This window comes from Mastigoproctus giganteus, chromosome 12, assembly GCF_048544385.1.
Source record: "Mastigoproctus giganteus isolate SK-2022 chromosome 12, ASM4854438v1, whole genome shotgun sequence".
Classification (NCBI taxonomy): domain Eukaryota; kingdom Metazoa; phylum Arthropoda; class Arachnida; order Uropygi; family Thelyphonidae; genus Mastigoproctus; species Mastigoproctus giganteus.
The window spans coordinates 131,346,324-131,362,001 of NC_143586.1; the positions used below are offsets into that span (position 1 = coordinate 131,346,324).

Here is a 15,678-nt window from a genome sequence, read left to right on the forward strand (position 1 = left end):
TTTTAGAGCTGTACCCTCAAAATGTAAGGAATATTGGATCTCGCCACGATGTTCATCATAACCTCAAAAGTCATCAATCATACTGCATGATGGAAGAGATAGGAAAGGGTTGACCGGAACTTAGCTCTAGAGACTAAACATGGGTTCCACCACTTCAAGCCTCCAATAAGCAAAGTGGTGGTATTGCACTGGTTGATGAGAGTCATCTACCACCTAGTACTGCCTGGTAACATAGAGGGGCGGCATTCCTCCATGTGGTGTGGGTGCCACACCTTGACCCCTGCTTACGTTGGTTCACACCTGGGTGGTCACCCACCATGTACTTGTGCATGGAAGTTATACCCAGGATTACTAACAGTCCCACCATCGTGAAGGTGCAAGCAGAGGATTTGGCTGACACAGACCATCTGGACTTCGCCGAAATTGGGTCCATTTGACTTGAGTGTCACCCGAATATCAGTTCCATCAACGTTTTAGACTCCCAGGTAGCAAGTACAGCTTGTCTGGCATATCTGAGAGAATGTCTGTGACAACCTCAAGGTGGATGGTAGTATGGTAATAAGGCTGTGATAGTGGTAGAATTTGCCATCCTCAAGAAGGTGAGTGCATACTTTGGTTCAGTGAGCTGCAGTCTGCCCCTGCCGTTATGCATGAATTTCAAACATGGTTTAAAAAGAAGCCACTAAATTGACCTACATAATAGACTAAATTGGCTTACAATATGAGATATGGAAACTTCATAAAGGGTGCCCATTTATGCAATCACCTGGCAAAGGTGGCAGCCAAATAAAAGTCAACAAGGGCGCAATGAAGCTGGTTTGAGGAAGTTTTGTGTCAAGTGCAGTGAAATCCATATGACATATCAGTCATGGGATTAATGTGGTCAACACTTCATAACATGTTATGTCTCCATCTCAGAATGAAGCTATTTATTGTTTGTTATTTGGTTTTTAGGAGCATTAGCAACTAAGGCGATATTGCTCCGGGGATATGCGGTTGTCATTCCCTGACCTTTCCCCATCCTCCATATTTCATGGTCACGGACTCGAACCCTGGTCTAATCAAGAAGCGTGTGCTATGCACTGCTGGCTCCTGCCCATCTGGCTACAGAGGCGCCCATAATGAAGTTACAGCTAATACAGAAGCTTGATCAACAGCACATTTTTTTTATTGGCGAGTGGGGGAGTTCGAGGTCCTGTTTCATTTCAGAGTAGGCGCCTCCGTAGCCAGGTGGGAAGGAGCAACAGTGCGTAGCACACGCTTCTTGATTAGACTGGGGTTCGAGCCCATCACCACCAAATACGGAGGGTGTGGAAAGGTCAGGCATTGACCACCGCATATCCCGGAGCAGTATGGCCTTAGTTGCTAATGCTCCTAAAAACCAAATAACAAACAAAGACACTTCAGAGTGGTTTCGATATGTTGTTTGCCCTCTCCATGCAGTGATCTTATGAGCATCCTGTATGTTCGATGTTCCTATATATTCAATAAAAACACTACGCAATGCTTGACATAACTTTCATTAATTAGTGACAGTGGTGTCCGGTTTTTTGACTGCGGGACGATGACAGTTTTTTAGTACTGTCACGTACCACTTTTGCTCAGCATTGCGTAATGACTACCATTCTCACTGCCACGTATGCTGATTTCCCTTTGGAGTACTGGTCAAAATTTTTTTAGACATTATGTTGATGGCATGCCAGTTTTTTAAGAAATTAAATTTCTAGCTGATTGCAGCAGGGCTGTAAGAAGGGTATTCCTATTGCATTAAAAAAAATTCTATGAGCAAAAATAATGAATATGGACTAAAACTATTAAGTGATCTAATTATCCTTAATGAAAATGCAATTGCCAAAATGAAATGTTCTAAACGAAGTATTCATATTCAATTTATATTCATTTTTACTAAAAGTTAATTAACTGAAGCATATATGTACAATAATAATGAATTTACAAAAAAAACTCTGCATAAACAACCAGTTATTGAAACTGGCCACACAGCCCTCTGCAAAGCAGACATCTTCCTGTAATGGACACCATTATGTGATCCAGTGGTGTCCATTCTATAGAGGTTTCACTACTTTAATCAAACATACAATGTACTACATACATTCTATTTCATTAGAAATGTTTGCCACTCAGAGTTTTTGCATAGTTCATTTTGCTTTATCCCTTAAGAAACCAGCAGCAATCTTCCATCGTGGCAGTATCCCAATATCGCTTGGTATTGCTTTTCCATTGTGGATATATCCTGACGAAACCATTCTCCCTTGCACATCGCTTACATCTCCCAGATTTTGAGTCAAAAATCTGAGATTGGAATAATGAAAATGAATTTTTAAGCATTCAGCAGCCCATATCTTGATAACATTGCAGTAAATTTGACAGCAGAGATCCGTAATTTCCCTCTTCCAAGAAATTAATGCAGACCTTCTTTAAACAGTTTTCAAACTGCTAATTCATTATCCTCAGGCTCTGGTTCAAATATATCATTTTTGAAGAGTTGGGGCCTGATGAAAATTTACTTCTTTCAGTTGTTGCTCTGTTAAATTGGGAAACACTTCCCTTAGGCAGTAGAATCCATTTCCTTCTTTATCCAGAGCCTTAATAAAATTCATCATTAATCTGATCATTAATACTAGGTGTGGTTATTAAATAATGAAACTAATGCAATAAAATAAATATAATGAAATATTTCATACCTTAGAAGGCCACTTCAAAATGATTGCATTGTCCTTGCATACACTGTTCCTTTTCTGCAAGTCATCTTCTGTAAGCCCTTGTAACACTTCAGTTGTTCTTTTCTGTATGCCTTACATGAAATGAAGATAGGTTTCCTTAAGTACACTTCTCAGTTTAGGAAAGAGAAAAAATGTCACAAGGGGCTAGGTCTAGCAAGTGGGGTGCATATTCACACACAGGGATTTGTTATTTGGCCAGAAACTAGTGAACAGAAAGCACATTATGTGCTGGAACATTGTCTTGATAGAGCATCCAACCATTCTTCCACAATTCAGGTCTCTTTCTTCAAATTTTTTCACACAGCCTTGTTAAACCTTCAGTGTACTGTGTTTGATTGACATTCTGATTTGGTGGAATGTATTCAACCATAATAATTCCTATAATATTGAAGAAAACAAAAAACATGGTTTTCATTTTTTTGACATTCTCAGTTTTTTGGTCTGGGGGATTGTTTTGTCTTCCGTTTTATTGTCTTTTAGTTCTGGATCATACTGGAACAACAAACTTTCATCGTAAGTAATTGCAATACTTAGAAAGTCTGGATCTTAAGTTTTTTTTCAACTTCTCAAACTTGGAGCCTTCTCATTCTTTAATCGTCATTCAAAATTTTGGCACCATCTTGTCACACTTTTCTCATGCCCAAATTTTCAGTTAAAATTTGTCAATTTCTTTGTCCATATTAAGTTCTGGTGCAACCATTGTAATGCTGAAGCAATGATCACGTCTAATCAGTGTCCTTACACCCAGTTCACATTTTCATCAGTTTTCATGGATATGGGATGGCCCGGGCATTAATCATCTTCCATATGCTCTCTCTCTCTCTCTCTCTCTCTCTCTCTCTCTCTCTCTCTCTCTCTCTCTCTCTCTCTCTCTCTCTCTCTCTCTCTCTCTCTCTCTCTCTCCATTCAAATGCACAAGCTGTTGACATATATCTTCCTTTAAACATGACTTAACAACTCATAACTTTCGGTTGGTGTTTTCTTTAGTTTTAAAAATTTTTGAGGTTGATTTGTTGTTTGATACTTTTATCTGTCATATTTTTTAGCAAACCACAGATATTCTAAGTCATGGTGCTTTATTGCACTCAGGATCTTGGACTTTCTTGCATATGTAACTTTCGAGCAATCAGCACAAGATAGAGAACTGATAATCATTCACTGCGAGAGCCCTCATGGGTAGCACAGTTGGTAGGATCGCCATCCTCCCCACATCAAGCGGAAAAGACAAGTTCGAATCCCATCAATGATGGGAAGAGTATTTACTGTTCTTTTTCACAACGTGACTGAGGTAGTCAGTCTCAGGCAAGAGTAGCATGGTTTTTTGTCCAGCAAACATAAAATCGATCTCAGAACACATTCAATTTACAGAACAACATGGAGAAACATGGCCTTACTTGCCAATGCCCACTAAAAACCCAACAACAACAATGAGACAGAGAAACAGATAATCAGTGTCTGATAGAGGACCTGATAATGATGGGAATGCATTTCTATTATATGGCTAAACTGCTTACAAACTTAATTTTAAAGCACATCAGTAAATATACATCATTAGTACTGTGTTCAATGTCCACATCATTGAGAAGACAATGATATCTTTACTGAAACACATACCATCTTCCATAGCAAAATATTTTGAAAAGACTTTAGTAACTTCCTTTTGTAACCTAGAATCAAGGCATTCTGCATTTAAAATTTAGATGAATTTAAATCACGGCCTAAGACATTAATTTCTTCTTACTTATTAAATGCAGTGCTGCATTTCTGGTTGGTAGTCCAAATCTGTGGATGGTCCAGCAAATTCTGCAACACAAGGATCTTTAAAATTCATCACTGCTTTCTTTATCCCATAATTTTGGGGAATCTGGTATCAGCAAAATCTTCATTTTGGAACATACCTTATTGTAGATGATATGTTAGGATATTTTATGCTTTGCTTGATTCTTCTGGGCGCTCCTGATATTTTTGTAATGCAGAAATAGCTATCATAAGTATGGTTATGCAATTCTCGCCACACCATATTCTCAGATGTGTGGTGTGCAGGTAATATAGAACGTATGTGAAGCTCAACTCTTGTAAACTAAAGTACAAAGAATGTGCACTTATATTCTTTGTACTTTGGCTGTAAGATTTAGGCTCCACATATGTGAACATCCGTGCATGTAGAAGAAATTGTCAAAGTGATTTCGACACCTGGTTTGCTTCTTCTTAAACATTTTAACAATACAATGCCAAGTGAAACACAGAAGAAACAAACATGTAATAGATATGTAAATGGGAAGCATACAAAGAACATGTTAACCCAACCAACATTAATTACCACCATATATGAGCACATGCAAATACTATTATTTGCAGGTTGTTTGTTTGTTGTTTGGTTTTTAGGAGCATTAGCACCTAAGGCCATATTGCTCCGGGATATGCGGTGGTCATTCCCTGACCTTTCCGCATCCTCCATATTTGGTGGTGATGAGCTCAAACCTCGGTCTAATCAAGAAGCATGTGCTACGCACTGCTGCTCTTTCCCACCTGGCTACGGAGGCGCCTTATTATTTGCAGGTGATACAACAGATCAGTGTTATATCTACTTCTGAACTGTGGTAATATATATGTTTTTTGGGTAAACACAAAAACCTGACTATATGTAGAAATTGTGAAATGATGTGAAATTTTAAAAATTATTTTTGAAATCTACCAAAAATTTCTGCAAACAGATGTCAAACATTACAGGTAAAAATCATATATTGCCCATTGTAATTATTCATTTTATTGTCATATTTTCTTAAACCCCTGTATATATTGAGTACATTTATTTATATATTGTATTTGTGAAGAATATTCCATAGTAAAATATGGCTAAATCTTCACTTTTTTTTTTTTTTTATGCGAAACATTCTTAGGGCACCTACAATAGAGTAAATCTGATTGATCACAAAAAATGCTTGTCATGGGGGTGATTATGTCATCCGTGGCTTCTGCCAAAGGCACTTCCCATGCTCTCACCACTAGTCTGTGCCAGGCACTCACTAGTAGTGTGATTAGACCGCATGATGCATTTTTCATGACCAGTACGATATCTCGAGCTCTAGTGAACCGATTTACAAAATTCAAACACCATCCTTTGAATTTCATCAAACTACATTAGAAAATCACAATAAAACAAAAAAAATGCACTAAAGATAGTTTATGTGAAAACATAAACTATCTTGGAAGAAGTTAGCAAAATCCAAGCCAATAGCATAATTACCCATTTGTTTGTAGCCATTTGTTGAATAGTGTGACATCATTGCAATCATACTTTTTGCAGTTACTTCTGCAAGAAATATAATTGCAACAATACAAATATTTGTCATATGATTGCAACAATACAAATATTGGTCGACAATTTCTTTTTTTGTCTTGCATTTTCATTACATTCCATTGTTAGGTGCCACTACAGATGTTTTCACATCGATAATTTTCAAAAATAAAATTTTAATGTTCAACGATGAGTGTTCTTGAGAGTTTCGAGCAAGAATGAAAGCGACAAAACCTAAGAAAATAAAGATTTGTCACAAGTATCGGGTACTACCTCAATCGATCTGTTTTCCAGATACATTTAGATATGTTGCAATTGCGAGTATACGTCTCTTTAGTTATCATAAATCCATTGTAGGTGCCCCAAGGATGTTCATTCAGAAAATCACTGAATTGAAAACAGTTACTTTCATATAATTGTTTCTGCAATACTTTATAAAACTGGAACTGTAAAAACAAAAACAATGTTGTTTGTTTAGAAAAGAAAACAGTTATTACTTTATAAATAAAAGTGTTAATTGTATAAACTTTTCAAATAGCTCATGCTGAATCAAAGTGATATCTGAATATAAATGACATGAATGCCTAGTATCCTTATGATGAGGCTTAAAAGCTAGTTATTATTCAACACTTAAGCTGATTTTTAAAAGTCTTTGTAAAGACTTTTAAAAATCAAAGACTTTGTGAAGAGTCCATCTTCACCACAGCATCCAAAAACATGACGATCATCCCCACCCCCTATTCACCAGACTTAGCCCCCTGCGACTTCTTCCTATTCCCAAAAATGAAAATCATGCTGAAGGGTTGAAGATTTGACAGCATAGAGGATGTCCAAACTGAATCGCAGGCAGTACTGAACACTATGACGAAGTAGGACTTTCAGGATGCATTCAAATCATGGGAGAAGTGCTCAGATCAGTGGGAAACTACTTTGAAGGTGATGGTGGCGAATAAGACCCAGGGTGAGTCTAATTTATTTTATAAGTACATTTCGGGATTTTGGGTAGCACCTCATACTATACTGATGACATCAAATTTCATATTACTTCAAGTCCTGTGCAAGGTTATCAATTTCTTACCAACAGAATAAACAATGTTCTCAGAAATTTCTCTGACTACCTGACACGATTCTCATTGATTATCAACCCTGCAAAATCTGCCATCGTAGTTTTCTCACTCAAAAAACAACCTTCACAGATACAGCCATCTCTCAACATTGTTGCCATTCTATAAGTGACTCAACACAAGGACTTGTGGGTAATATTTGATCCCAAACTTAATTTCATGCCCAATGCATCAAAGATTTAATCAGATGAGATGGACTGAAAAGCACTATCTGCTTCATGTTAGAATTCGGGAAACATCACTCAAATATATTTACAAAATGATTCACTGAGTGCTGTTGTATGCCTCAGAAATTTGGGCTTCTGCTGCCCCTACAACTGCTTTTTGAAGATGTGCATTGACTTCTGAATTGCTCAACTTCAAGCACCAGCTGCCATCTCAAGTCAGAGCTAGGGAGTTGGCAATGAACATGCAGTATACCGGGCTACACCATAAGATCTATGCAAAAAGACTGTACACCACAGTAAAGATGATGGTAAGCCATATTAGTTATCCAAACATGTGGGATTTATGCCACTGGAGGATCCCTCGTCACATCCTAAGTGCTTCACTATCCCTTAAGTCAAATCTGGTTTGCCTCTATAATGCAGACAGATTCTGATCTGAAACACTTTGTGGAGAATAGCAAATATAGGAGAACTATCTTTGCAGAAATTATGTGATTGTGATTTTTCCATAATTGCTCCAGGTTTAAACCTTATTGAAAAGTGAGAAGGTCTATCTTCTAAAGGGTGCTTCAACTGTAAGTAGGGAATCTGCCTTTTCACTAGTGACTCTGCGGTCAGTGAATTTATTGTAACCTGTGCACATGCAAGAGTCTCTCTCTCTCTCTCTTGTTAACTGTATTGTGTATAGTTTCTGAACACCATGCTTTTAATAAATATCTCTGTATTATTTTGCATTATTAGGTATTCATAAATAATTGGCAATGCTTCGTTCATCATAAAACATATAGTGTGTCATATTTGTAAAATACAGCATCCATAGCCGAGTGATTGGGAGCGACGGGAGTGCATTTAGCACATGCTCTCTAAGTAGACCAGAGTTCAAGCCCCTGACTGATAAATGCAATTGATCTGCCAACCCACACTGGACCAGCATGGCAGATTGTGGTACATTCCCTCAACATGACTCATTGAAGAGGCCTCCACCTTACAGTGGATTGACAATAGCTACAGATTTATTTTAGATCTCCATAGCCAAATAGTCAGGAGTGGGAGTGCAATAGCACAAGCTCTTTGCATAGACTGGGGCTCAAGCCCCTGACTGCTAAATATGGTTGATCTGCCTTATTTAGCAGTCAGATTAATAATGTGTTAGATTATGGCCCATTTCCCTCAACATCATGACTTTTTGAGGTCTCCATCCTGGAGTGGATTGACTATAGCTACAGATTTATTTGTAAATCCCCTAGCTGTATAGCTGTGATGGAATATTATATATATTGATTCTACTACTAATGTTACTAGGTGGGATGAAGAGATAAGGTGAGTAGCATTGTGTTTATTTTATTTATTTATTTTTATTTTTTTTTTTTTTTGGCTGATGCAGCATAAGCTTCATTTACCCTCCTTCCATCATTTGCCAATACCACTATTAATAGTAGTAATAATAATGTTTTATGGTTTTGTTGTTAACATTAACAACAAAACCATAAAGGTATTTTTCCATATACACTTGGTCGTCGACTTACGACCTATGCGACTTACGACCACAAAAAAAAAATAATAATAAATAAATTAATTAATCGATGATGGGAGGCCTGAAGACAGCACCAGGCACATACACCCAGTCACTCTCTCTCACATACACCCAGTCGCTTTCAAGTATCTGTTGCGTGTGGTGTATTAATTAAAATTCTACTGAAATACGCATAAAATGTTTAGTAAAAGGAAAATGACTTCATCTACATATACGCCAGCTAAAAAGTCAAGGAAAACTATTGATTTAGAGTGTAAAATGAAAATTATCCAGCAGTATGAAGGCGGAAAGAAAGTGAATACGATAGCATGTGACTTGAAGTTATCACATTCCACGGTATTGACGATACTTGAGGACAAAGAAAGAATTCGGGAAGCTGTGAAAGGTTCTGCACTTATTAAGCCTACAATTTTAACCAAACAACGACAGGAACCCATCCATGAAATAGAGAAATTGTTGTTTATGTGGATGGAAGATTTAATACAAAAAAATACACCCATGAACCTTCACACAGTGCAAGCAAGGGCTAGAAGTTTGTTTCAGTTTAAAATCACGCGCCGGAGACGATTACACAGAAGATTTTCAGGCTAGTACTGGGTGGTTTATGCGTTTTTAAAAAAAGATTTTCTTTGCATAATGTCTCTATAAATAAACATTTCCTACCTCAACCCAAGAACATGGCCCTGACGATGCACAACCCAGCACAAGCAAAGATTGAAAATTGATTTTGTAAATTTCATTTATATTAATTTTTACATTAATTTTAGGTTGTATTTTTGTGTTTACAGTACATTATGTACAATATAATTATAGATTGTAGTTTTGTTTTTTTATAAACAGTATGAATAATAAACCAATTAAAATGTAGAGAACGTTTGAATTTAACCTCATAGAGAGAGAGAGAGAGAGAGATAGCCTAGGCGTAGAAACGAAGGTATATTCAGTATCGCTAAGTAAAAGATAAAAACATTACTGTATTTAAAATGAAAAATAAAAGATTATAAAAATAAATCATAAAGATGATAAAAAGATTAGAAAGGTTAAAAAATACTGTTAATAAATATATGGCCGACATACGACCAGATCGACTTACGACCTGTCAGTCAGAACGGAAGTCGGTCGTAAGTCTACGACCAACTGTATAGTATATCTATTTTAGTTAATGTTAAAAAAAATCTTCTTTTTTTTTTTTTTTTTTCCAGAACGGTGAACAGAATTACACAACAGTGCCAGTTAGTCCTGAATTTCATGGTGATGTAAAGCCATTTCTCCAAGAATCAGAGATTAAACAAGAATATAGTAAGTTCTTGAAGTATTTGAAGCTTGAAGCTATTTTAATGTCATTAATAATCATATATATACTACCACAAAATTTGTAGATCATATAGCCATTGTTTTGCTGTTATTAAAGTAATGCATCATAATAGAAAGGCATTCAAAATGCTCTTTAATGTTTAAAAATGAACCACAGTAAATGTGTGATTCTGTTGAATACCATAAAGAAACTAATGTGATAATAAAACATCTTATTGAAATTATGTAAATATTTCACAGAACAACACTTCTTACCTTCATCAAAGTACAAAGATGGATTACATTAACTAGTAATAAAAGGAAAAAAAAAAATAGCATACAGCCAGGTGAAGCATGCTGTAAAGGTTATAAACAATAAAATAGGAAAATAAGGTTTTTGGTTTTATTTCTTAATAACAAACAGTCATAGCGACCTGTAACTTCAGGATTCATTAGAGTGTGTTCCTCATGCAAGCAAGCACATATGTATGTGTATCAGGTGGCATGCTTATAAAGAAAAATTTTAATTCTGCTTATAAGGACAAAACATAACTCCACTATTGGAAATTACCAGTAAATCAAGGCCAGAACCAGTGACCAGATAAGTGTTGTTGGCAACAACAGGAGTAAAAATTAATCCACATAATTCAAATATGTCATAGAGATGAATGCAGCAGTGCAGGCAGACAGATGTGTGTCTCTTATATTGAAGCAGTAATTTCACATGAAACCATGTGCAACATTGTGCTTGAGCACCTATGCTACCGCGGTCTTAAGATCAGCGCCTTGCGAATCCATTTAACCGATGACTGCAAGAGAGCATACATGGCAATGGAACACCAATGTCTCATCTGGGGAATGAGATATGCTGCTGTGTTGATTGTTGAACCATCCTTTGAAATGATCAGGGTGTGATTTTAGAGGGTTTTGCCCACTTGGTTCAACAATCAATGCAGCAGCAGGTAGGTTGGTTAATTGCAACTTTCTGTTTTCTGCCTTGTGTTGCACAGTGTTGTCTGTTATAGTGTGCTTGCTGGACAACCTTCATCACATGGCGATTAAGGCAATTGACTTCTACAATAATTCAACGTTCAATGTGTACAATGAAGTTTCCGGGCAAGTTCAATCACTAATATTAATGTTTCAGAAAACACCTGTTTTACATGACGGACTAGTGGTTTATTTTAGGACAGAATCTCATGTTCTCAAGGCCTATTCTGGAACGTGGAGAATAGACCCACAACAACAAGATCACATTGTGATTTTCACTCTGGGCTCCTTCCAGATGGTTGGACTCCAGAGCGCCGCAAATGATGGTTCTTTCTTTATTATTTGTGCTATGGATAGTGTGTAGCAAGAGAATGGTCATGAGGCAAGTGTGAACAGACAAAACACGGTTTATTAAACATAGACAGATTACACAAATGGTTAAAAGAAGCTAAAAATTGTCTTTAATATGGTAACATCAAACTCTATACTTTTACTTCTGGCCAAACAATAGGTTATTATGAAAACTATACATATCTACAAATTTGTCTGTGTTCTTCGTGTAGCCTTGGAGGACAGCTATTACTCATACTCGGGTGAACTGACAGACATCTCGCTGCCCAAGCATTCATATACCAGTATAAAACTAACAGGCGAGTTTGACAATGACTAACAGTATTATTTTGAGTAATAAGTTGTGTTGGTAATACATCTTAGGGTCTGAGCGCAATAGATAGACACTTATCAAAGTATATATCAAGGAGGAGAGATGTATGAGGGTGAAAATAATACAAAGGGGTAGGTCTTATTGTTGGACAGTTTCTTTCGGTTTGTAATCTAAAACAAGGGTGGACTTACTAGAGAACTTCTGGGTATCTTCGGGGGTCGAGAAGTCAGCACAGCTCTCCATCAGATACTATTTTTGCCATGTCCTTTCTTGGTCCTCGCTTTTCTCTCTCTCTCTCTCCTAATTCTTTTGTGTTTTCTCTTCTGATCCCCTTCCTCTCTCTCTCCCTCTCTCTCTCTCTCTCTCTCTCTCTCTCTCTCTCTCTCTCTCTCTCTCTCTCTCTCTCCCCCCCCCCCTATTACTACAACCACAACAACTCTTCTTGCCCCAACGACAACAACTCCACCACTACTGAACAACCCCTTTTTCGTCTCCCCTCTTCATATATATATGTTCCCCCACTTCTCAGCTTCAAAGCCTGTATTGGTTCTCGGGTTAATTTTACAGAGCGAAGAAAAACTTGGGGACTGTCATCTTGGAGACCCGACACAACCAGGTGCCTCCGTAGCCAGGAGCAGCAGTGGGCAGGAGCAGCAGTGCGTAGCACAGGCTTCTTAATTAGACCGGGGTTCGAGCCCATGATCACCAAATACGGAGGGTGCGGAAAGGTCAGGGAATGACCACCGCATATCCCCAGAGCAATATGGCCTTAGTTGCTAATGCTCCTAAAAACCAAATAAACAAACAAACCGACACAACCAAAGATGGAATTTGAGGAGTAAAGGGGAACTTCATATTTGTATAAGATTGCATCTCCAGACTGAGTGGAGGTTATCAGACATAAAGTTCACCCACTCCTACATAAGGAATCTCCAAATAACAAACACCCCTAGTTACCTGGTTCAGATTACACTAGAAGTGTGTTCTTTTCTAACATTACTCTTCTTTCCCCGATGATGGTCACATACTTTCTCACCATTTTTATAAATATTGCGTCCACAGCGCTTCTCCGATCCGATCGAATAACGACCTCTCTCTCTGTGAACCAACCGGACTCATTACGGTGGAATGGTGTTTCAACTGCCGCTTTCCCTGGTGCGGCGTCAACAAGCGTGCTCTAGAACGAAAGAAAACAGCCTTCCACAAGAAGTGAATGTTGTCCTACACATATTGTAGTAACAAAAGTATAGGGTGGCTGCTCTTAAGGATGAACAAAAAGTAAAAATGAAGACATTTTTACACTTGCAGAATTTTAGCCCATCAAAGAATTTTCTGTTTTCCTTGTGATTCAAATATGTTCCAGCTTAAACAGTAGCTTAAACAGCCTCTCACGCAGGACTGAGTCAAATGCTTTGTTGAAAAATCCCCTCCAAGTAAACAATTAAAATTATTACCTACATCAGATCATGAGTGACTTGCAAAATAGCTAAAAGAGTTAAATATGATTTTCCCTTTACAAAACAATGCAATTTTCCATTTTTATCTAAATGATCCTGTATTTGCACTCTTGATTGCTGCCTCCATGATTTTCTCTACCAGTGAAGTCAGGCTAACTGGTCAGTAGTTGTCAAGGTGTGTTTATACCCAAAACATTGTCCTGGATCTTTATGCTAGACAAATAGGTACACAGTGTTTACATATGTACAGATAGGGCCACTGCATCTTTAATTAACATGCAAAGTGGCAAGCCTGAATTATTGCCAGCAAAAGCTCTCCAAGAAAAAACAATACTTTGTCCTTGAATTTTGACATACTTAATAATGCAGTTTTCAGCTGAAGGCCATTTATCTGTCCAGCGACATATATGTACACTGTGTCAATGTCAATTTGACAGCAAGGGTTTTTTCAATTTTTGATGATTTGAAAATAATGTGCTACAGGCAGATTTAAGATTTACCAAACAAACATAAAACTTCTAAGGCTTGGATTCCATTTTGTAATTCAACATTACGTTCAAAATAAAACCACCACTATAATGTTTAAATGACTTTTAGGGTATTTTCAAATTACAGGTTGAACAATCCTATTTTCCTTTAATTGACTTAGACACATTTATCAGCTTTTATATACTCTTTAATAAATTATATGTATAAACAGTATATTAGTGATTAAAAGATTCTCTAATTGATATCATTTGATGTTGTTATTAATGCACATCTGCTGAAGTTTGCTGAATTTGCTAACAAATTCTTTATGTATTCTAATTTATAATATAATAGGCCCAAATTTGATAAATTGGTTTAATATATAGGCTTCACCTTAGTCATTCTGCTTAAATAAATACTTTGTGAATTACATTTTATATTGGGCACAAAAAAATCTTGAAACATTTTGTTTTCGCTCTCATAAAAAAGACAAAACTGTGTATATCCACCAAATTTATTCCATAGAAGTATTTTGCCATCCTTGGGCCCTGTTAATGAAACATTCTTCCTGTTTATTTGATCAAGAACCAACCATGATATTCTCTCTCTCCCTCCCTCCCTCTCTCTTGTGCAGAACAAAAATTCAAGAGTGTTCTAAGGATAAACAACCTTGAGAACTACCTTTTGTATATTGGTGATACATTGGCTTCTAAAATCCAAGGGACTCTCACCTGAGTCTAGTGATGCCTTCATCCTTGGGCCCTGTTAATGAAACATTCTTCCTGTTTATTTTCAAAAGAACCAACCATGACATTCACTCTCTCTCTCCCTCCCTCTCTCCATATTTGTGCAGAACAAAAATTCAAGAGTGTTCTAAGGATAAACAACCTTAAGAACTACCTTTTGTGTATTGGTGATACATTGGCTTCTAAAATCCAAGGGACTCTCACCTGAGTCTAGTGATGCCTTCATACTTATTAACCTTAATGCACACTCTTGCTGCCTCCCTCAAAATTACGAAGTGTATATTATCAACTCCAGAGCCTTACTAGCCTTTTAGGCTCAAAAGTTTTCATAATAATCTGAAATTTCGGTATCACTCATTTCATGTTTTCCAGCTTTATCACATGGTTTCTCAAGTATACCAATATACCAGTGAAATTTATCATATAAAGAATCATAAAACAAAATTTCTTCATATAATTAAACCAGTATTTAATATAACTGTTTATTTAAAAATAAAATTGAAATTGGCACAGTGCATGTTCCTGACATGAGGCCTTTTTGCTAATATGTGTTCAGTTCGTCTGCAAAACTACTGTTCTGACTGCTCAGTCTGCTGCTTTGTTTCTTGTTATCCCTAAAATTTAGTTCCTCTTTGAATGGCCATTAAATAAAAGTTTTGTTTATCATCATCATCAGCCATTTTCAGTCCACTGCAGGATGAAGGCCTCTCCAGCAACTTTCCAGTTCCTTCTGTTTTGAGCACTGGCCATCCATTTACTACCCAAAAACTCATGAATTTCATCTATCCATCTCCGCCTTTGTCTTCCAGGATTTCTTCTAGCTCCTCTTGGGTACCATTCTGTTATTTTCTTAGTCCATCTGTCATCATGGCTTCGAGCTATGCGTCCTGCCCAACACCATTTTAGTTCTTTAGTTTTGATAAGAATGTCCTTTACTTGAGTTTGCTGCCTAATCCATGTGTTTCTCTTCTTATCTAACAGTCTGATTCCCAATATAATTCGTTCCATTCTTTGCTGTGTAGTTCTCAGCTTCTCTTCCATTCTTTTGTTGAGTGCCCAAGTTTCATTTCCATAAGTCATGGTGGGGAGTATACATTGATTCATTATTTTACCTTTCAGACAAACTGGGATATTGCTCTTCAGTATGTGACTATATTTCCTGAATGCTATCCATCCAAAATTTATTCTTCTCTTGA

The 15,678-nt window shown here is 37.0% G+C and overlaps 1 protein-coding gene across 1 annotated transcript in view; it reads left to right on the top strand.

Annotated features, from left to right (window-relative positions):
• The window catches only part of LOC150077432 (KRAB domain-containing protein 2-like), an 83,295-nt gene that overhangs the window by 43,586 nt on the left and 24,031 nt on the right, over nt 1-15,678 (top strand). The window contains exon 3 of the mRNA XM_090386278.1: nt 10,067-10,163. Coding sequence (XP_090242404.1) covers nt 10,067-10,163 — 97 coding nt within the window. The remainder of the gene's footprint in view (nt 1-10,066; nt 10,164-15,678) is intronic.